The sequence below is a fragment of the Erpetoichthys calabaricus genome, chromosome 5, assembly GCF_900747795.2.
Source record: "Erpetoichthys calabaricus chromosome 5, fErpCal1.3, whole genome shotgun sequence".
Classification (NCBI taxonomy): Eukaryota; Metazoa; Chordata; class Cladistia; order Polypteriformes; family Polypteridae; genus Erpetoichthys; species Erpetoichthys calabaricus.
In genome coordinates this window covers 128302218-128326146 of record NC_041398.2, presented here as the reverse complement: position 1 = coordinate 128326146, position 23929 = coordinate 128302218, and the positions used below count along the sequence as shown (strand labels likewise).

General features: G+C 40.7%; 2 protein-coding genes across 2 annotated transcripts in view; one reads left to right on the top strand and one right to left on the bottom strand.

Annotated features, from left to right (window-relative positions):
• Positions 1–13576, bottom strand: part of spata5 (spermatogenesis associated 5) — a 414461-nt gene extending 400885 nt beyond the window's left edge. The window contains exons 1-4 of the mRNA XM_028802032.2: positions 13305–13576; positions 10494–10618; positions 2492–2649; positions 1539–1597 (exon numbers count right to left, since the gene is read on the bottom strand). Of these exons, the coding sequence (XP_028657865.2) occupies positions 1539–1597; positions 2492–2649; positions 10494–10618; positions 13305–13482 (520 nt within the window). The 5' untranslated portion in view covers positions 13483–13576. The remainder of the gene's footprint in view (positions 1–1538; positions 1598–2491; positions 2650–10493; positions 10619–13304) is intronic.
• A 105-nt stretch (positions 13577–13681) lies between these two features.
• The window catches only part of nudt6 (nudix (nucleoside diphosphate linked moiety X)-type motif 6), a 62676-nt gene continuing 52428 nt past the window's right edge, over positions 13682–23929 (top strand). Inside the window, exons 1-2 of the mRNA XM_028802033.2 lie at positions 13682–14154; positions 21103–21306. Of these exons, the coding sequence (XP_028657866.2) occupies positions 13884–14154; positions 21103–21306 (475 nt within the window). The 5' untranslated portion in view covers positions 13682–13883. The remainder of the gene's footprint in view (positions 14155–21102; positions 21307–23929) is intronic.

Below are 23929 nucleotides of genomic sequence, written 5' to 3'. Positions count from 1 at the left end.
AAACTTTTGAAAAAGAGACAAATGTTTGTTTGCAGTGTTTGAATAACGTTCCTGTCTCTCTACAACCTCCTGTGTTTCTGCGCAAATCTGTGACCCAAGCATGACAATATAAAAATAACCATATAAACATATGGTTTCTACTTCACGGATTTTCTTATTTCGCGGGTGGCTCTGGAACGCAACCCCAAACCCCCCCCCCCCACCCCGATGGAGGAGGGATTACTGTACTGGTTTGATACAGAGTTCAAGGAATCCAGTGTTTGTAAATGGTACCAAAAACAACTAGGACATTTGAATATGCATTAAAAATTATGCTTATCAAGACAAACTCTATAATAAAGAATGCTCAAAATTCATATCTTAAATGCTACAGAGAACATTATTTTTAACTGTTGTTTTGTGTCATTGTTGCCATGAAGTCATAACAAAATGGTACATTTGAACCATCACAAACTGATCTAGACTTAATTCATATTATTCAAAATGGAATTTACAATGACATTAGTAAGGTTCAATTAATTAAAAATAACTTACACATAGGGATATAACAGTCAAAACAGACAGTAAAGTCAGCAGCACAGTTCAGCAAAATTAAATTTTTACCAGGCTCATTCCAATATAAGTTTCATGATGAAATTAAGCCATTATCTGGTAGAATATGGTGCAAAACAGGAATCAACTAGTGTCTGGATGCCAGTCTACTGTTATCAATTAAGAACAAAGAAACCCTGTGTCTAGCTTATTAAATTCCTGAAACCCACCTGAGGCTTAATGTAATAAAATAAAAGTGTCTGTGTAGAAAAGCTGGTTTTAAACTCTTTTCATATTTAAAATATTGACAATATTAAAACAGTAGTAAATTGTTAAAAGAGCTAAACTGTTGATTTACCCTATAAGAAATAATAGATATAGATTGATATTACATTTACATTTATCCATCCATTTTCCAACCCGCTGAATCCGAACACAGGGTCACGGGGGTCTGCTGGAGCCAATCCCAGCCAACACAGGGCACAAGGCAGGAACCAATCCCAGGCAGGGTGCCAACCCACCGCAGCATTTACATTTACATTTACATCATTTAGCAAACGCTCTTATCCAGAGCGACTTACAACAGTGTTTGTTAGTTTTTTTTTTGCATACCCCTTGGGGTCAGAGCACAGGGTCAGCCATTGTACAGCGCCCCCTGGAGCAATTACAGGTTAAGGGCCTTGCTCAAGGGCCCAGCAGAGTAGGATCTCTTTTGGCACTGACGGGGATTCGAATCGGCAACCTTCGGGATACCAGCGCAGTTCCTTAGCCTCAAAGCCACCACTCCGCCCACTATGCAATACTTACACATATAGATGTAAAACAAAAGAAACAAGTATTGTAAGAGGTCATAACGCATGCAATTCATAACAAGTTAGCAAGCAAGCACAAAAATTGTTTTTTTTTTATTATTAACAAATTTGGTGTGATTTCATTTATTTTTTATTTATTTAATTTTTTTTGTACTTATCCCTGTAGAAACAACATACCCATTAAGTAACACTCACCTGTACATCTTAGAAAAAAATCAGTGAATTCCTCACTTTTTTGAAAATCAAGCTTTTTCCTGTGTATGAAATTTAAAAATTACCATATATTATTATTTTGAATCTTAACTTAGCACATTTCTTAGCAGAATTAATTCTCATATTATCATTAAACCAAAAAAGTACAACTTTGATGAATAAAAAAGTTAGAGCAACTGCAAAATACTTCCACTAGATGGCAGTGCAAACAAACAAAATGGTCTTAAAATGTCTAACATGCATTTAATGTATAGTGTACTGTATATAAATAACTGTTTACTTATATATAAGTAGTTGAAAATAAACCAGGCTTATTGTTTGGAGATGCTTATTATTTTCTCCCATGAAAATAACTACTTTTGTCCTGTCAAATACTGTCCTAACATACAAGTGAAAGTTTCAGCAAGCTTTAATATTTTTCAATACAATCAAAAAAATAAGAGTGGCCTTTATCATGTTTTTCTGAAAATAACGATAAGATAAACAGGTTTTAATAACACTTTTGTTGTATATCCTAGGACTTAGAGAACATGTTTGTTTTTAATTATCCATTCATCCATTTTTAATGGCTACTTACTATAATACAGTGAAACTATGGGGAATGGATTTACCTTAGTATCCATTGTTGTAAGACTTAGACAACAGCCTATGGAGGCAAGGTGGAAGCACAAAAACAGACACACATACACAGACAATAACACCAGTGCAATTTATTCATCAATGAGCTCTATAAAATGTCTATGGACACGGTGAATACTGAAGCTTACTGAAGTAGCTTCTGCATACTTTGTGTGAGCACTCAATACTAAACAAACTCCAGCCTTGGACACATCTGGAGTTTACGTACTAAACCAACACATTTTGCCTTTATTTTTCCTTAGCAAACATAAAGGATTAACAGTGGAAATACAAAAAATAATTTGGGCATTGCTTACCTCATTTTTAAATGAACTTTTTCAGCCTGCAGTACAGGACCGGTGACAGGCTGAACAATTACAACATCACCAATGTTAACCTTAAGACTCTTCTGTGTATCCCCATTTATTCCAATTTTCCCACCAGGGAAGCTTTCAACCGGCCAAGCTGTGCACACCTTTATGAGACAGAGTAGATATAAACATTGTCATCCTGTTAACCATGGATTAGAAGATACATCACAGTCCATAAATGATGTCTATTTAAAGAAGTAAATATACAGTATATTAAAGGAATAACGTGAAGTAAATATACAGTATATTAAAGGAATAATGTCTGTATGGATTTAATAAAAAGCAGCAAGGCAACATGTCTTAATTGCTTTAGATTGTACTCAATGTGATGTGATGTGACAGTGTACTTGAATAATGCTTTGTTGTATCTCAAGATAAGTATATTATACAGCTCATCCAATAATAACAAACTGAAATATTACAGCCATGATAGGATAATTCATACCTGTTCATGTGTGATTACGTTTTTATATAGTACGAAATGAAACATCGTGGCAAAAGGGTAAAAAAACTATTCCTTTTGCCTTAATTATAGTGTATGGGTGTCAACATGGTAATAAGGGAAAAGTAAATATGTTCATGATATTGAATTGAGAATGTTGGAATGTACTGTATAGATTAACAACAGAATAGTAAAACCTGGGATTCTTGCATCATAAAACATACAGATGTATATGTCACCCAATGTTATTATCTTTTATGAAAAAAAATTCAGAAAAGAAAACTTAAAAGTTTTATTGTGGTTTGCTGGATTAAATGGAAATATATTTGTGATAAAAATTTGCATAATTCACTTCTGATCCAAGACCAACATATCAAAGTTGCAAAATGTTCAGTACATATTTGAAAGTAGGACTGTGAAAGACTGAAATTAAATAATATATTTTTGGAGATTTTATGAATACTCAACACAATGGCACTGTTTCAGAAGTATGAGGTTTTCAACTTTGTACAAAACATTTTGCCTTGTTATTTTGCCTAAATGAACTTTGCATGGCCAGTGTGGATGAGCAAACACTGTTGAATTCACTTTGCTGCGAGTTTGGCAAAATCATGGAAATGTATGGGAGCTTTACCAAACTTCACTAAAATGCATGCAGTAAAGTCAATGGGGATGGAAGAGCTGAAGTAGTTTTGAATGGATTATAATGATGCAATAGTGTTTTAAGTGTCCCTGAGGGCTAAGGAAGGATCTGCCAGCTATACTGGACCAATTATTGTGGCCACAAATGTGACCTGAGCCATGAGGCGACAGTGCTAACCACTGCACCACCGTGCCTCAAACATCAAAAGATGCAGACATAGCAATAACCACAAAAAAAACCTATATATATATATATATATATATATATATAATTCTCTAAGCCGCCGCCAGAGCGGGCAAGACACCTATGAAAGCACGCAGGAAGGAGCCAAGACCACCAACTCTAAGACCATTGGATACGATGAAAACTCGCAGAGCCACGCCCACCAACTAGGACGCGACACCTCGGAAAACACGCCGTCATTTCTGTTTGTCTGTGCTACAGTCTGCATGCAGCTCTGAGCCACATTGACTTTTCGGTTACGACGCACGACCGCGTGCAACATCGCAAACTGTTTTACATGCTACATACAGCAATTCGCATCCGCGACAAACATGCGTCTTCTTAGATGGTCCTGCAGGAACACGGAAAACGTTTCCCGCCCACCAAAGCAGGACCATGTAAGAAGAGGCATGTTTGTCACGGATGTGAATTGTGGAATGCAGCTTCTAAAACAGTTTGCGAGGGGTATCCCATGGGATCCTTAAAACAATCATTTAAAACTGAGGTTAAAACACAATGAAGGAAGCAGTCTTTAAAAACCAATAAGCCCTGTGCCTCTGTTTCATTAGCGTCTCACCTGCTTCACCGATGCAGGCCCTGCCACAGTCAAGACGCTCTCTCAGCAGCTGACCTTCTCTGTGCCTGAAACCACTATAGGCTGCAACAAAATTATGAAAGTACGGGCGCATTTTTTCACACAAGCTGTTTGGGTGGGTGGGTGTTAGTTAGTTACTCGAAGGATTTCAAGATGTAATATGCACAAGCGGTAACACTGCAAAAGCAACCCAAACCAGAAAAGATGGCTGGCAAAAAGTGGCCGACAAATTAAACGCGTGTGCATTGTACTTACTGAAAGCAGCGTTACGGATTTTGCAAATGTTCATTTTTTTTCCCTTGGTATGCAGCGTGTAAAACAGTTTGTCGCGGATAATTTGCCTTTTACTATTACACAAAGACAATTTCCTGTTAATACTTCATTACATTGATATAGCGGTGTTCTCAGTATTCAAAGCGCTATCCACACAGGGAGGAACCGGAAAGTGAAACCACAATCTTCCACAGTCTCCTTACTGCAAAGCAGCAGCACTACTACCGCGCCACAAGGCAGTTAAAGAATACACCGGGCTAGATCTTCTTATCACTTCTGTTTACAGAGATCGGGTCGTAGATAGCATTGTTACAATGTTACTTTTCTTGGTGGCTTATTACATTATACGGATGTTTCATGTGTTCATTTTTTCCTCTGTGCTTAAAAGACATTAACAAAGTGTTTCTCAACTGTGACTCCGGAACATCTCAGTACGCAAGCTATATTAAGCGTCAACAACAAAGATTCGCTACACCTTAATCTACAAGTACTGACACTTATCCCTACCGACGAAGTAACTTTCACCAGCGTGGCCTTCTTTGTCACAGACGATCCCGGTTTCAGTCACGGACAATTATATGTTGCTCTCTCCAGAGGTCTATCTTTTCATTCACTCACAGTTGTATCCACAAACCCACCCCATTTGGACAACTGTGTCGTTCAGGAAGTGTTCATCCATCAATACATAATTATGCGGCGTATGCTACGACACGGGTTGGCTAGTATATAAGAAATTACCACGAACTAGTAATAAGTAATTTTTTTTTGTTTCTCATATATCTGTGCATATACTTCACATGTTTTTTGTTCCTTCAAGAAAAAATGCCTTGTGAATAGTAATACATATACATCATTACTATTTCAGTGTCTTCTGTTTTTTGACTTTTCCTTTAAGGATTATTTTCACTTGAGCTTCAGCACAAGGTTAATGTGGTGCTGCACAGCCAGTTTTATATATTTGGTGGCAGTACTTATTCTTACATATACTATACATATTCTTATTATGGCCAGCTAATAGGAAAATACTACAAGTTTTTTTTTTTATTCTTATTTAACATGAACGCATGCTGGGTGGAGGGCTAGAGTACATACAGTACATGCATGCCGAAGCAGATCAGCGAAGATCTTACAGTATGCATGCATGAAAGTTATGTGCATAGCTGCTACAGCTCTGTGATGTCACACTGGCCTTAGAAAGCATAATAGGGCACTAGGGGGAAAAAAAGCTCATCTAAGCCAGGTATAAGCTGAATTTCCAGGACAAGTTTCAGAAAACAAGGCCACCCGAAAAATGCTTGGACAAATTATGCCAATCAACACCAATGGCCAGAAGATCTTAAGGCAATATAATGATATAATGCTTTTTTCATAGGACCAACACACCTCTTAATGCTCCTTTAAATCAATACATGCAAATTGCCTGCCTCTTTTAGGTGGCAAAAAACAGTCATTTTATATTTGTTACAAATTATCTAGTATGAATTCCCTTATGGCACTGACTTCTATGTTGAATTCACCAGATTATTGTCTTATTATTGTTTCTTTAAACAAAAACAAAACAAAACCTCCTATGATGAAAAACAATTTTGGACGGCGTTTTCCCTTGCCCAGACGCGGGTCACCGGGGCCCCACTCCGGAGCCAGGCCTGGAGGTGGGGCTCGATGGCGAGCGCCTGGTGGCCGGGCCTGCACCCATGGGGCTCGGCCGGGCACAGCCCAAAGAGGCAACGTGGGTCCCCCTTCCCATGGGCTCACCACCTATGGGAGGGGCCAAGGAGGTTGGGTGCAGTGTGAGTTGGGTGGTGGCCGAAGGCGGGGACCTTGGCGGTCCGATCCTCGGCTACAGAAGCTGGCTCTTGGGACGTGGAATGTCACCTCTCTGAAGGGGAAGGAGCCTGAGCTAGTGCGCGAAGTTGAGAGGTTCCGGCTAGATATAGTCGGACTCACCTCGACGCACAGCTTGGACTCTGGAACCAATCTCCTTGAGAGGGGCTGGACTCTGTACCACTCTGGAGTTGCCCCCGGTAAGAGGCGCAGAGCGGGTGTGGGTATACTTATTGCCCCCCGACTTGGAGCCTGTACATTGGGGTTTACCCCGGTGGACATGAGAGTAGCCTCCCTTCGTCTTCAGGTGGGGGAACGGGTCCTAACTGTTGTTTGTGCGTATGTACCGAACAGCAGTTCAGAGTACCCACCCTTCTTGGAGTCCCTGGAGGGGGTGCTAGAGGGCATACCTTCTGGGGACTCCCTCGTTCTGCTGGGAGACTTCAATGCTCACATGGGCAATGACAGTGAGACCTGGAAGGGCGTGATTGGGAGGAATGGCCCCCCCGATCTGAACCCGAGCGGTGTTTTGTTATTGGACTTCTGTGCTCGTCACGGATTGTCCATAACGAACACCATGTTCAAGCATAGGGGTGTTCATATGTGCACTTGGCACCAGGACACCCTAGGCCTCAGTTCGATGATCGACTTTGTGGTCGTGTCGTCGGACTTGCGGCCACATGTCTTGGACACTCGGGTGAAGAGAGGGGCGGAGCTGTCAACTGATCACCACCTGGTGGTGAGTTGGCTTCGATGGTGGGAGAGGATGCCGGTCAGGCGTGGTAGGCCCAAACGTGTTGCGAGGGTCTGCTGGGAATGTCTGGCAGAGCCCCCTGTCAGAAGTAGCTTCAACTCCCACCTCCGGCAGAACTTCAACCACATCCCGAGGGAGGTGGGGGACATTGAGTCAGAATGGGCCATGTTCCGTGCCTCTATTGTTGAGGCAGCTGACTGGAGCTGTGGCCGTAAGGTGGTCGGTGCCTGTCGTGGCGGCAATCCCCGAACCCATTGGTGGACACCAGCGGTGAAGGATGCCGTCAAGCTGAAGAAGGAGTCCTACAGGACCCTTTTGTCCTGTGGGACCCTGGAGGCAGCTGATAGGTACCGGCAGGCCAAGCGGAATGCGGCTTTGGTGGTTGCTGAGGCAAAAACTCGGGCGTGGGAGGAGTTTGGGGAGGCCATGGAGAATGACTTTCGGACGGCTTCGAGGAGATTCTGGTCCACCATCCGGCGTCTCAGGAAGGGGAAGCAGTGCAGTGTCAACACTGTATATGGTGGGGATGGTACGCTGCTGACCTCGACTCGGGACGTTGTGGGTCGGTGGGAGGAGTACTTCAAAGACCTCCTCAATCCCATTAACATGCCTTCCAATGAGGAAGCAGAGCCTGGGGACTCAAAGGTGGGCTCCCCCATCTCTGGGACTGAGGTCACCGAGGTGGTCAAAAAACTCCTTGGTGGCAGGGCCCCGGGGGTGGATGAGATACGCCCGGAGTTCCTCAAGGCTCTGGATGTTGTAGGACTGTCTTGGTTGACACGCCTCTGCAACATCGCATGGACATCAGGGACAGTGCCTCTGGATTGGCAGACCGGGGTGGTAGTCCCCCTCTTTAAGAAGGGGGATCGGAGGGTGTGTTCCAACTACAGAGGGATCACACTCCTCAGCCTCCCTGGAAAAGTCTATTCAGGGGTCCTGGAGAGGAGGGTCCATCGGATAGTCGAGCCTCGGATTCAGGAGAAATAGTGTGGTTTTCGTCCTGGTCGCGGAACAGTGCACCAGCTCTATACCCTTAGCAGGGTCCTGGAGGGTGCATGGGAGTTTGCCCAACCAGTCTACATGTGTTTTGTGGACTTGGAAAAGGCATTCGACCGTGTCCCTCGGGGAATCCTGTGGGGGGTACTCTGAGAGTATGGGGTACCAGCCCCCCTGATAAGGGCTGTTCGGTCCCTGTACGATCGGTGCCAGAGCTTGGTCCGCATTGCCGACAGTAAGTCGAACCCGTTTCCAGTGAGAGTTGGACTCCGCCAGGGCTGCCCTTTGTCACCGATTCTGTTCATAACTTTTATGGACAGAATTTCTAGGCGCAGCCAGGGCGTTGAGGGGATCCGGTTTGGTGGGCTCAGGATTGGGTCACTGCTTTTTGCAGATGATGTTGTCCTGTTTGCTTCATCAGGCCGTGATCTTCAGCTCTCTCTGGATCGGTTCGCAGCCGAGTGTGAAGCGGCTGGGATGAGAATCAGCACCTCCAAATCCGAGACCATGGTCCTCAGCCGGAAAAGGATGGAGTGCCCTCTCAGGGTCGGTAGCGAGATCCTGCCCCAAGTGGAGGAGTTCAAGTATCTCGGGGTCTTGTTCACGAGTGAGGGAAGAATGGAGCGTGAGATCGACAGGCGGATCGGTGCGGCATCCGCAGTAATGCGGGCGCTGCATCGGTCTGTCGTGGTGAAAAAGGAGCTGAGCCGCAAGGCGAAGCTCTCAATTTACCAGTCGATCTATGTTCCTACCCTCACCTATGGTCATGAGCTATGGGTAGTGACCGAAAGAACGAGATCGCGAATACAAGCGGCTGAAATGAGTTTCCTCCGCAGGGTGTCTGGGCTTTCCCTTAAAGATAGGGTGAGAAGCTCAGTCATCCAGGAGGGGCTCAGAGTAGAGCCGCTGCTCCTCCGCATCGAGAGGAGTCAGATGAGGTGGCTCGGGCATCTGATCAGGATGCCTCCTGGACGCCTCCCTGGTGAGGTGTTCCGGGCACGTCTAACCGGGAGGAGGCCCCGGGGAAGACCCAGGACACGTTGGAGGGACTATGTCTCTCGACTGGCCTGGGAACGCCTTGGGATTCTCCCGGATGAGCTAGAAGAAGTGGCCGGGGAGAGGGAAATCTGGGCATCTCTGCTCAAGCTGCTGCCCCCACGACCCGACCTCGGATAAGCGGGAGACAATGGATGGATAATAAGTTCAGAGGTATATTTTCTGGAATTCTACTATAAACAGAGGAAACATGTGCTGCTCTTGTACATTTCAAATGAAATGTCAAGTTCTCCAAGAATGTTAAAGTTTTTCTATAGATGTTTTCCTTTAAATCCAATCTAAAAGGAAAAAAAAAAAAAATACTACTCTTGAGCCTGTTGTATAACAAGAGATGGTACAGTACTAGTATTGGGCCAATACTGACAAAAAATGCTGGACTCGATATCAAATAATTAATTATGAAACATTCTATATACTTTCATTTAACTACACTTTCAAAATTAAATGGTTACTTCCACACCGATATGCAGTGAATTCAGAAAGTATTCAGACCCATTCACTTTCAGCACATTTTATTCTGTTGTGGTTTTAATTTTGGAGCTGTAGGGCTGTCATGAATAGACAAATTTTTTTATTTAATGAACAGAATAATATGTTCTGGCCATAGTAACAAATGTACACAGTCTCCTCTAATAACCAATTAGCATTTAAATGTGATTTATTATGGATGAGCTAAAAGAGGTCACCATTAGGAATCTTGAGTAGTGGCTGCTGATATTGGGGCTTTGCAGTCACATGTGAATAATGAATCAGTCGTTATAAGCAATAATGGCTATCTGCAACATTAGTAATGTCTTGGGTTATATTTTAAATCAGTTTAGTGGTACCTTGATAAAAAAATGTTACCATTTTCTATCTAAAACATGAAAATGTCTGGACAATTCTAAACTTTTGACTGGAAATGTGTGTTGTGTATTTTTATATATCTATACAATACACACACACACTTCCAGTCAAAAGTTTGGAATAGTCCAGACATTTTCATATTTTTCATGACCACTCTATATGTGATAAAGCAAAGGACTTGAGACCATGCACATCAGTTTACCAAGAAATCTTTATAATCAACACTGCTGGAATATACTACTTGTACTCCAAAGCAAATTTGTATTCTCAGCACAAACAGAAAAATAATTCACCTACCTCTTGCCTATTGCCGCTGCTGGATATTAACACCGGCCTTCCGATACTAATGTTGGCTGATTTCATACTGCTCAGGCTTAGCTGCACAAGAAATCGCCTGGAAGCCTTTGGAACTTTGTCATCAGCTAGCAATGAAAGCAAATACAGTAATAACAAACATATTACTAGTGTACCAAATTCATCTGTCTTCCAAACACGCTTTATTCTGACCAGGGCCACAGGATAGTTGGAGCTTATTCCAGCAAGCATAGGGCACAAAGCAGAAACAATCCCTGGCAGGGTGTCAGTCCATCACAGGCCAGACACATACATATGCATCCATCCATCCATCCTCTTCCGCTTATCCGAGGTCGGGTCGCAGGGGCAAAAGCTTGAGCAGAGATGCCCAGACTTCCCTCTCCCCGGCCACTTCTTCTAGCTCTTCTGGGAGAATCCCAAGGTGTTCCCAGGCCAGCCGAGAGACATAGTCCCTCCAGCGTGTCCTGGTTCTTCCCCGGGGCCTCCTCCCAGTTAGACGTGCCCGGAACACCTCACCAGGGAGGCGTCCAGGAGGCATCCTGATCAGATGCCCGAGCCACCTCATCTGACTCCTCTTGATGCGGAGGAGCAGATATGCCTACATATCATATATACATATATCGCATACATATGCCTCAGAGCTAATTTAGGAATACCAGTCCACCTAATCTGCATGTCTTTGGACTAGGTGAGAAAAACCACAAAACCTGGTGAAAACCCATGTATATGGTAAGAACATGCAAGTTCCATGCATGGAAGATCCGGGAAGCCTATTGCAAGGGAAGCAACACTACCACTGCACTACCATGCCACCTAATGTCCTAAATAGTACAGTACTTGACTGTAAAGATTACATTTTTTTTCAATTTCTTTGAGATTTAAAAAGATGAATAACTCTGTCCTGTTTAAGTAAGGGTATAGCTTTTTGATAAACCAAAACCCTGTATACAGTTGGTTCCTGAAACCCACCTCAAAGCCAAGTGCTGCAGGGACAGACTCAAGGTTCCACACAATATTGAACTGGGTATGACTACTGTAATACCATTACAAGTAACCATACCTCCCATCCCATAAATTACAAGGAAGATTTATTTCAACAGACTGTAAATTTTTCATTTAAACACTACACTTTGGCAAAACCCTGAACCTGCATATGCACTATTAAACATTACAAAAATTCCTAGACAGTTGTGACTGACACTACAGTACAAGGATCACTAACTGACCTCCTGCTCTTAAGAGCTGTTATTGGCACTTAAACCATTGCCTTGTCTCTGTATGCTATACTTCTCTGGCTTTAGATGGTATTTGCTGTTGCATCTGCATTTTCACTCTCTTCTTTTAATAAGGGAAGCTGGCCCACATTAACACTGTCAGTCCCTTACAGTTTCTCTCTTTTGCAAAATGCATTTATTGCTCCAGTTAAGATAGTTTTAAATTTTGTAAAAGAATTCTGTAATTGCAGCCACCCTTCATTATAATATTTCATTCCAGGTATTTTTATACAAAAAGTTAATTCCTCTATCTTCATGCATCTACCAAAACAAAAGTAATAAAATATTCTCAGCATAACACAAAATTTGTTATTTATAATTTTCTTATGAGAAACATATTCTGGACAGAATCACTTCGTCATGAACTGGAGTTTTTTCTGGGAGCAAAATGGGTAAGGCCTTCAAAAGACGCTAGGAAGCAGGCCAGATTCTTACTTGGTCTGCCCAGCAGAGGCTTATCAAAGACAACTATAAAACATAAAATACACATTAACTTCAGCCTGATATACAGTATAACACCCTTCTTTCAACCTTGTATGGAGCACAATTGCTTTTTTATTAAACCTGCATTCAACAAAAACAAGAGTAACATAATTATATACATATACCCATCCATTTTTAACCTGCTGATTCACTTCAGGGTCATGGGGAGACACTGCTAATCAAGGCAGCATCGCTCATTACCTAGTAGCTAAAACTGGGCATAGGACCAGTTAATTATAGGGGACATAGGTAGATATGACAAACTAAGTAGGGCAGTGTGGCAAAGTGATTAAAGCCTTAGACTTTGACAAAAAAACTACAGCTTTATTATGTGTACATTTTAAAGAACGGTGTATTTCATTAGTTTTTTTTTTTGTTTTTTTTCCTGATTGTTATAATGTCCTCAGAAGTACGTGTCAAATCTAATAAAATGTAAACACTGAAAAATTTAGGTAAAGGTAAAATTTCTTTAGTTATTAAGCTTGCTTCATTACGCGTTATCTGAAATTGAACCTTTTAAAAAGACATATACGGAAATTGACAGTATTCTATCAAAATGCCTAGAACTGCACTAGTTAAAGAACAGTATGTCGAACAAGCATACAGTATACCTGGAACGTAAATTGTTAAACACTTCAAAAGTTTTGTGTCCTAATATGCACAAAACTGCCTTGCCTCTCAGGAGTCCGAAAAACTCAGAAAATAAAATGTCCATCAGGAAAGAGTCTTAATCAGATTACATCAGAAAGCAATCTGCGGATGCTACATTTAGGATAACCAATATGCATATATAGATAGATAGATAGATAGATAGATAGATAGATAGATAGATAGATAGATAGATAGATAGATAGATACTTTATTAATCCCAATGGGAAATTCATATAACGACAGACAAAAGGATATAACGCAACGTTCACAACGTTAGTACTAACAAATAATATTATCAAATCAATCTGATCCACAAATTTATAAGCCTCTCTCAAGTATGAATGTCTGTGGAACACACGTGTTTAAATCACATAGTAATCGATACCTTTATCCAAGAAGTCTGTGATCGTCAGTGACAAGCGTGGTACAAAACTAACACCACAATCCACCTCCTCTTCAGAACCAGCAACGATGTTCCTCTCCAACGAAACATTTTGTCCTAAACCGCTGTCCTCGCCACCACCTTTTCCAAGTTTCCCTTTGGTTTTCTTTTTCGAAGACATTATCGGTATAGCTTGTGCTCTGTCAGTGTACTTAATTTATCTAAACCGCATTGACTCAAGCATGCCGCTGGATTTGCAGACATAAACTTCCGGGTGAAACTTCCAGTGCGTCATCTGGATACCGTAAAGTACAGATTAAATGCGCCCATATTTGTTCTTTAACCTCTTAATTTCCCTGTTATTTATTTATGTATTTTCGTGTTTACTTGAGTTTCGTGTTTTTATTATTGGCCTTAGCTTAACAAGTATTTTCATAGCGCATTCTCTTAATTTCGTATTTTCTATTTTTCGATCCTTTATGTGTGGTATTTTACGTTTTCGTTACTAGGAATTCTTCACAGTAAAAAAGTCAGGGTTGACTCAGAAGTAAGAGTTAAAGCAAATCGCTATAACTCGCTGCCATGTTATTAAAAAGTCGGACTCTGATGGTGCTCCTGAAAAATGCTTGCTTTCTGTTTAGGTGTAACGGCCGCATAATTGTGGAAAATGCAAAGTATATGTCACTAGATGTGGATGATTCGCGACTGAGCAATCTGCCGAGGGTCCCCCTCACCACTAAAGTCTTCATGGACCGAGGACGTATTGACCGATTTGGAGGCGTAACAGTCGACTTTGGTGAAAGGAGTTTCCCCGGGGACCTCCACGAACACGAATTTCAGCGACTTCTGCAAGGCAAGTGTATCCGTCACATCTGCGGGTTGCCAACGTCTAGTGTGTCCATGGAAAGTATTATCTCATCTCATCTCATCTCACAGTCTACATTCAGCAAGAGCAAAAACAACATAATAACATTACTGTACTAAGCAACCATAAAGATATGTCAACGGTAACATTGTAACTACAGTACTCCGACAAGTCGGACGCTAAATTGGGAAACTTTTTTTATGAAGCAGGGGTCGCCAACTCTGGAGGGCCGGGGTGGCTGCAGGTTTTCATTCTAACCCTTTTCTTAATTAGTGACCCGTTTTTGCTGCTAATTGACGTCTTTTGAATGAATTTTAATTGATTTGTGTTTTAAGATGTTCCCTGAATTCCTTCATCATTCCACTGAATTGCTTCATTTCTTTCCTTAAATGGCACCCAAACAGAAATGAAATGTAAAGTGAGCCAACAGAAGACCAACTAAGTCAGGGCCTCAAACTCCAACCAGTTTTCACACCAACGAGTTTCCTAATTAAACGCATTTTCTTGTTGTTAATTAAACCCATTCTTTAATTCCATGGCTTGTTGCTGCTTTCACTGTGCAATAGCAGACACCTCTGAAGTGAAATTGCTGATTTTCTCATTTCTAAGATCACTATTAAAGTATTTTGGAGACCTGAGCAGGTCAACATTTCACTTTAAGATATTGTATGAGGGACACAGTTTGGTGGTCATGTTTTGGCTTATTTTGTATGTCATTATTGTTTGGCTGCTAAATAAGGAAAAAGAAACAATTAAGGAGTCTGAGTCTTCAAGAGCAAGTCGATTAAAATTAATTTAAAAGTAGTTAATTAGCAGCAAAAACAGACTACTAATTAAGAAAAGGGTTAGAATGAAAACTTGTAGCCACTGCGGCCCTCCAGGACTGGCGTCGGGGACCCCTATTATAAAGGAATATGGATTTGCCAAACTGTCCAAGACAGTAAAACTGAATAATGCATATGGCCTTCCTAATCTCAATTGGTAAAATCTCTTGGAAAGGGTCTTGTATGCTAATTTAAAAGAGGCCAGGGTTGTTGCCATAAAGAAGGTGTGCCATTAAATTTTGAGAAATAAAATAGGAAAAAATGGATGTGGAAATGGAAAATTATATGAAAGTTGAAAAGTATGAAAGGACATCTGTTTACTATGGAGGAATATGTCGGACAAAATTAAATAAATACTCAGATAAAAGTACTGTGAAATGTGACAATTAATAAATAACAATATGAAATAATGAGTATCTCTTATATATATTTCTCTTCTGGTTCGTCCTGCTTCCACTTCAAAACCGGTCCCGCCCACACGCAGCGACACAGCATTTCTCGATTCCTATTCATCCTTTTCCATGTCATGTACTATACTGGCCTGCTGAGCATAATACATCCAACAAGTACTCGAGGTGCTGCCACAACGGTAAAGTAGCTTTACCACCTTTGTGGGAGCCACCTGTGTCTTTACAACAGCTTCTTACACAGCAAACATCGGAAGCTAAAAATTATCGTGAACACATTCGAGAATGCAACTCATCTCTACTGTTTGCTTCCATGGGTGCACAGATAACTCAACCTCCTGGCCACGGACCATACTGCTTTAAAATGCACGGGCAAGTTTCTCACCAAATCTCTTCACTATACGCTAACACTTCTACCTCTCCAGGATATGGACAGTTGTATGTTTTTGACACAGCGCAAGCTACTGAAGTACGCTTACAAAATAAAGCAAACTCTGCATGCAGCGAAAATGTACTTCTCCAGCTAGATTCCATGCTCAGAACCATCAACCCCTTCGCTAAATCATACAAACACATGCATGAAATCGCTCAGTCCAATCCAACAGCATCTGTACGAATGGTTTTCAAGGAAAACCCTGGGCAGGATTTGCGACGATACAATCCCCCAACATTGCAGCGATTTTCATTGGAGAAGATGGCGAAATGCCTGCTGAAAGGGACATTTGCATCTAACCATAGGCAACTCCTGTAAACAGATTTCCACGCTCAATATGAATTGCGATCCTATGGTTTACCCACTTTTATTCCCTTACGGAGACATTGGCTGGCACAAAGATTTATAACATGTTCCCAATAAAAGAACCGCCAAGCGAATAAGACTTACTCAATGCCAGTTTTACGCGTACAGATTAGCAATGAGAAATACATTTAGTATTTTGCACTCCAGTGGCAAACTATTCCAACAGTACGTCGTAGATGCGTATGTTAAAACAGAGGGCGCACATCTCAACTATCTCAGAATACATCTACAAGATCTGCGTGTGGAACTATCGGACGCATTGCAAGCAAACGCTGAAAATAACAATGTACGTGTAGACAAAATGATCATAGTACCGTCTACATTTCCAGGAAGTCCAAGATACATGCAACAAAACTATCCGGATGCCATGGCCATAGTATGTAAATTCGGAAAGCCTGATTTATTTATCACTTTCACATGTAATCCTGCTTGGCCGGAAATTCTACATGCACACTGCGTCTTTCAAGAAGTATTTATTTCTTCTTGATTTCTGAATTCCTTTCTCACCGTTTTCCATTCCTATTCTTACACCGCCGTATGCTACGGCGGGCATCGGCTAGTACATAATTAATTGTGTTACGAAATACATGTTTTGTCGCTTATTTATTTATTTCAGTGACACACACACATTAAATAAGTCCTGAAATGAAAACTGTCATTTTCACTTATCAAAGATGAGAGGGCTGCTTCTAGCAAGTCCTATTTTTTGATTGTTGAATTGTGGTAGACCATCAGCCATCAATTGCCACATCTACAGCAGACACTTCAGATGCAAACTCCTAAAGATGAACTTGTTTCTTGAATTAAAGTGGACACTTTGCGTTGCAATTCTGGGCAACTTTTTCTCCCTCTTGTATCTGACACTCACATTTGCAAGTTTGGCATGCACATGAGACACAGGATTCCCAAGTCAAGCAAAGCACGTGTCCATTCTGCAGACAATTCACCAATCAAAAAACAGTACTGTACTTGCTAGAACCCACCCTCTCAGCTTTGATGAGTGAAATTGACAGTTTTCATTTCAGGGCATATTTCATGTTACATGCGTGTAACTGAAATAAATAAAGGAATAATCACAATTCATGTTATTATTTATTTATTGTCACATTTCATAGTACTTTTATTTGTATATTTATGTACTGTATTTATTTAATTTTGTCCTAAATATTCCTCCATAATTAACCACAGCATTCACTATTTTCAGAAATAGCAGCCAGCCTGAGTCCATTTTTTACTCGTGGGAATAGTTCAAAAATCAGTCCAGACTGGCAACACTAAAACAATTAACTCTATAATTATTTTACAAACTCTGTGGTCAGTTTATAAACCATGCAAGAACATGGAAAATATGAGTTATACATATAATCTTCACAGTATAAAGATAACTGTATTCAATAGAACTACAAATGCCATAGTGATAGTATAATAATTCTGCCGTTTAGTATATAACGCTCACTCACTGCTGTGCCTCATGGCTAATTTTGTGCAATGCAACGCAGCAACAAGTCAGAGCAAAACTTAAAGGAGCTCTCTTCCTCACCAATACCGAGTCAGAAAACACATGAGACCCTTTGAAGAAATAATAGCAAAAGATTTATTACTATTCACAAAGCGCTTCTATCTTCTTGATGGAAAATAAAGTGCAAAGCATCCACACAGATAGATCAGAAACAAAAAAGATGTTCCAGCTTCATAGAGCCATGACTTCAAATCAGTATACTCAGAAAAACATCAGTACCGTTCCAATCGGGTATGGCACATCTCCTATCCTGTTTGCGATTTTATGGTGGGAGGGGTGTCTAGTGCAATGGCCTTAGAATTGCATCTAAGCCTTCTGTCGATGACATAGTTCTTTTTTTTCTGTCTTTTACTGAATTTATTAAAACCATGTAACATTCCATACAATCAAGTCAAACTTAACAAAGCTGAATTCAATTCAACCCCCACCCGTAAGAAAAAGAAGAAGGCCAACAGCCAGAATACAACTTTGAGAATAGTAAAAAGGGAAATGAGTCCTTCTTCCCAATACAGATGCTTATTCTAAAATGGTATTGATTAGATCCTGCCATGTTTTTAGAAAGTGTTGAACAGATCCTCTAAGTGAGAATTTGATTTTTTTTCAATTTCAAATAGTATATAATATCAGTGACTTAAAAGAGGTGGGAAAAGTTTACAGGTATGTGCTAACAGTGAAGTAAAGGCAATTACAGTTAGTTTGTTCTTCTCCGCTTTAAACCCATCTGGGAGTACACTAAGTCAAGCTATTAATGGATTAGGAATTATCGTGACATCAAGGTTGTCTGATGGCCATTTCAAAATCTTTGTCCAGAATAATGTTAATTTGGTGCATGCTCAAAACATGTTATTGAGGCTGGAGCTCGATAGCAACATTTGCAGGTTAGATCTTGCCCTGGAAACACTTTGGTCAATTTCAAGCGAGATAGATGTGCTTGATAAAAGATTTTAAGTTAAATAATTGAATGCTTTGCATATATGGAGCTAGAGTGAATTCTGTGCATGGCTATCTTCCACTCCTTTTCTGAAATGTTGAGTAAGAGATCTTTTTCCCACTGTACTCTGGGATCTTTAAAAGGAAGGGACTTTAAAATGGTTGTATATATTATGGAAATGCTGTCTGAGTCTTCAAGACTGATCAGTATTTCTTCTGGAATAGAAAAAGGTGGGAGGTGAGGAAAATTGGGCAGATTTCGTTTAGCAAAGTTTCTAATTTGGAAAAATTGTGTTGATGGGAAGCTACATTTGCAGTGTAATTGTTCATAGGATGCAAAGACATCATTTATTTACAAACCTCTAAATGATTTAATACCACATGTTTTCCAAACATTAACAATTGTATATGTTTGAGAGAGTGGAAAGAGGTGGTTATCACGTACAACAACAACATTTATTTATATAGCACATTTTCATACAAAAAAGTATCTCAAAGTGCTTTACATAGTGAAGAAAAGAAAAATAAAGGACAAAATAAGAAATTAAAATAAGACAACATTAGTTAACATAGAATAAGAGTAAGGTCCGATGGCCAGGGAGGACAGAAAAAAAAAAAAAAAAAAAACTCCAGACGGCTGGAGAAAAAAATAAAATCTGCAAGGGTTCCAGGCCACGAGAACGCCCAGTCCCCTCTGGGCATTCTACCTAACATAAATGAAATAGTCCTCTTTGTATTTAGGGTTCTCACGGAAGGAGAATGTAGAGGTGCCACAGATGAAAGCGTCTCTATCTTGAAGTGCTCCCTAAATTGGTTCCATATTCTGAGTGAATGAGGGACAATTGGGTTATTAGCATATTGAAGATACCTTGTATTTACTGGTGTATAGAGCAAGGACTATAAAGAAGTACTGCAGGATTTCGTTCTATTGCAGACCAAGCTAGTATGTGTTCATCTATCTGTGTCAATGTCCAGGTTTTTATAGCTTGTGTATTTGCCGCCAGTAATAAAATTGAAAATTAGGTAGAGCCATGCCACCTTCTGATTTAGGTCATTGTAGGGTCACCCTTTGGATGTGTGGATATTTCAAATTCCAGATAAACGAGGTTATGATTGAATCTAATTTCTCAAAAAATTATTTGTTAATGAATATGGGGATGTTTTGATATAGAAAAAAAGCTTAGGGAGGATATTCATCTTGATAGTGTTAGATGACATAGTTCTGTTTGGGGCAGTTTTCAATCAAGTGTAAAGCAGAATGGATGAGGATTAGTAACTCCAAATCTGAGGCAATGGTCCTCAGTAGGAAAAAAGTGAGTTTTTAATGGTGCGTGGTCATCAGGAGCAGTGCCCCTAGAATGGCAGATATCGGTGCTGGTGTCCACTCTCCACGTGGAGTATCTCAGGTTCTTGTTCATAAGTGAGGGAAAAAGGGACAGTGAGATCGACAGATGGATTAGGGCAGCAAGTATAGTTATGCAGTCGCTGTACCAATCTGTAGTGATGAAGATGGAGCTGAGCCAGAAGGCAAAGCTCTCCATTTACCAGTTGATCTACGTCCCTACCCTCATCTGTGATCTTGTGTTTGGATAGTGACCAATAGGATGAGATTGCAGATACAACCAGCTGAAATAAGTGTTCTCCGCATAAAGGCTAGTATCTCCCTTAAAGATTGGGTGAGAATTACAGACATTTAGGAGTAGAGCCTCTGACACTACACATCGACAGCAACCATTTGAGCTGGTTTGGGCATCTGATAAGGATGCCTCGTGGACACCACCCTGCAGAAGTTTTACAGGCATGTCCAGCTGGAACGAGACCCCAGGGAACACCTAGTGCCTGCTGGTAGGATTATATCTAGCAGATGGCCTGGAAACACTTTGGGATCTCAAAGTATGAACCTGCAAGTGTGGCTGGTAAAAGGGACTTATGGGTATCACTTATAAGACCAGTCTTGGAAAAGTGGTGGAAAATTAATGAATGTAAATGATCTGCAAAGTTTCCAAGAGCACAATTCAATTGAGCACCTTTGTAATCACATGGAATAAGAGGTTTATAGCATGAAAGTATGGTTGAAAACCTTCAGGAACTGTAGGATACTTTTATATCAACATAAATGAAAACCCCTGAAGAATGTTTCGAACACTTGCATGCTTCTAAAATCTCAAGCGTTGCTAGTTAAAGATAGTCTTAGCCTTTATTAGATTCATGTACCTAATAAAGTGGCCACTGAGTGTATATTTTTGACTGCTACTTAAATTTTATGTTATTCTGCTTAAATTTTATGTTATGTTAGTATAAATTAGTTGTTCGCAACCTTGACTTGTTTTCAAGACATTTAGGCTGTTCAACTTCACGGTTAGAGATATGCAACATCAGGTTGTTTCTCAATATGTTATATCAACTTATTAAATCTAAATGCAGTTTGAAGTAAAATGACTTCTGTTTGTTTTGCAGAGTCTGTCACTCAGTGGAAGTCTGATGGTAGAGTGGCAGTGTGGCTGCATATTCCCATTTTCCAGAGCAGGTTTATAGCTTCTGCAGCCTCTCTGGGCTTCACATTTCACCATGCTCAGAAGGATCATTCAGTGCTTACCATTTGGCTCAAGGAGGAGCCCAGCAGACTTCCGGTTTACGCAACACACCAAGTAGGAGTTGCAGGTACTGTGACATGTTTAAACTGCCATTCTGTAGCTTTAAAGCTTTGCTTTGTGGCATGGAGTCAAAATGAAACATGGCCAGTACTGAGTAAAAGGTTTAACTGAAAGGTTAACAGAAAGATACATTTCTTTAAGAAATAGTTTAATAAACAATGATGAATGAAGCACAGTGTATTCTCTGTAAGGAGTAGTGGTAGTAGTAGCTGATTAACTTGGATGGTTAACTCGATGAAAAATTTTATAAAGAGTCTCTGTAATCCCTTGCTGGTCAAGGACACTGAGGTGAATGTTTAAAAACATCAGTTGAACAGAACTGAATGTTAGGAAATGTCAGTTTTCAGAAATCACTTTTTTCATCATACGATCAGTTGAACTGAAAGTTTTTAAAACTCTTCACCTTCTAGTGATCCTATTTAACTTGACTTGCATGTCTCTGGGATGCAAATGAAAATTGGAGTAGTCTGGGCTTCACACAGTATTAAAGAGCATGCAAACACCATACATTTGATGACAAAGAATTGAAATTGAACCCATCTTCTTAGAAGGTGTAAAGCAGTTTCTCTAACCACTGCACCACTTTCCTGCCAGTTTGGAAAGCATGTTTGGAAAAATATGGTTAGCACAAACCATACATTTATTCAGTTTTTTTCCATGAAGTGCACATAACATATGGTGTTTTTGCACACCATATATTACCACTCAGGTATTGAGAATGAGAGACTCTGATTTTACAATGAAAATTAATAAAATAATCCAGGATCACAATGGTTGAACAGAGGACTTGCACTTGATTTCACTACTTCAACTTCTCTTTGAATTTTTATTTCTTTTAATTCTTTTTTGTTATAAATCAAAAATTTTCTTTCAGATTAGACAGAGGTGGATCTACTGTGAAACTAATGAAGATTTAGCTTCAGCACCTGTAATCCTGGAGGGGCCCCAGAAGTGTATAATTATAATAATTCAACCAACATAAATACATCATCTGTTTATATCTCTCCCTGTTTTCCCACTCCATCCAGCTCCTTCTCTAAGTTCTCACCAGTCACATCTGCGTTTGTTAATGACCTGCTTTATAAGATGAGGCCGACTACTTGTGTACTGGACCCCATCCCCACCACACTACTTAAATCCTGCCTTCATGCCATAATCCCGACTGTTACAACAATAATAAACTCATCCCTTGACACTGGCTCTGTGCCGCTCACTTTTAAAATTGCTTCTGTAACCCCAACGTTAAAAAAGTCTGGCCTTGATGCTGACAATCTTAACAATTTCCGGCCTATTTCCCACTTACCTTTCCTGTCAAAAGTTCTTGAGCGTGTTGTAGCTTCCCAACTCACCAATTACCTAACCTCTAATAATTTGATGGAACCCTTTCAGTCTGGTTTCAGGGCGCGGCACAGCTGTGAAACTGCTCTGCTACGGGTAACCAATGATTTGCTTATGGCAGCAGACTCTGGACAAACCAGCATATTAATTCTGTTAGACCTCAGTGCAGCATTTGACACTGTCAGACATGACATCCTACTGTTCAGAATGGAGAACATGTTGGGTATCTCTGGCACTGCCCTCCAGCGGTTCAAGTCCTATCTGACTGATAGGCAAGAGTTTGTTAGTCTTGGCAACAGTAGATCCAGCTCAGCGCCAGTCACACAAGGAGTCCCTCAGGGCTCTGTCCTCGGTCCTCTGCTTTTCTGTATTTATATGCTTCCCCTTGGCCATATTATCCGTAGTTATGGATTGGGTTATCATTTTTATGCAGATGATACTCGGCTCTACTTCAATGTTAAAAGTGGAACTTCATCAGAGCTTTCTCAGCTCACAACCTGCCTTAGTGAAATTAAAACCTGGATGGAGCAGAACTCTTTAAAATTAAATTGCAATAAAACTGAACTCCTGCAAATTGGGACTAAAATGCAACTTAATAAAATGAGCTCCTTCCCAGTCCATCTTGGCAGTGATCTCATCAGACCTGCCTCTACTGTAAAAAATCTTGGTGTCATTTTTGACTCCTCCCTCACTTATTCCGCCCACATAAATCACATTAAGAAACTTTCTTACTTTCACCTCCGTAACATATCCCGTGTTCGCTCCTTCCTCTCCTTCTCTAATGCTGAGAAACTTGTCCATGCTTTTATCACATCCCGCATCGATTATTGTAATTCCCTACTGGCAGGTGCCCCTTCTAATCTTATATCACAGCTCCAGCTTATTCAAAACTCAGCTGCAAGAGTCCTTACTCGAGCCAGCAGCAGCGAGCACATCACACCCATCCTGCTCCGCCTTCACTGGCTCCCTGTGTCCTACAGAATCGAATATAAAATCCTACTAATAACCTACAAAGCTTTAAATAACCTCGCGCCAAACTACATCAGTGACCTTCTCCATCACTATGTGCCTGCCCGCCCACTAAGGTCCTCTGATTCTGGTAATCTTGTTGTGCCCGTCACTAATCTACACTCCATGGGTGACAGGGCCTTCAGCTGTATAGCGCCCAGATTCTGGAATGACCTACCAAAATTAATCAGGTCAGTTGACTCCATGAATTCTTTTAAAAAACAACTCAAAACTCATCTGTTCAGGAAGGCTTTTAGCTCTACTTGACTTTATTACCTTTCTCT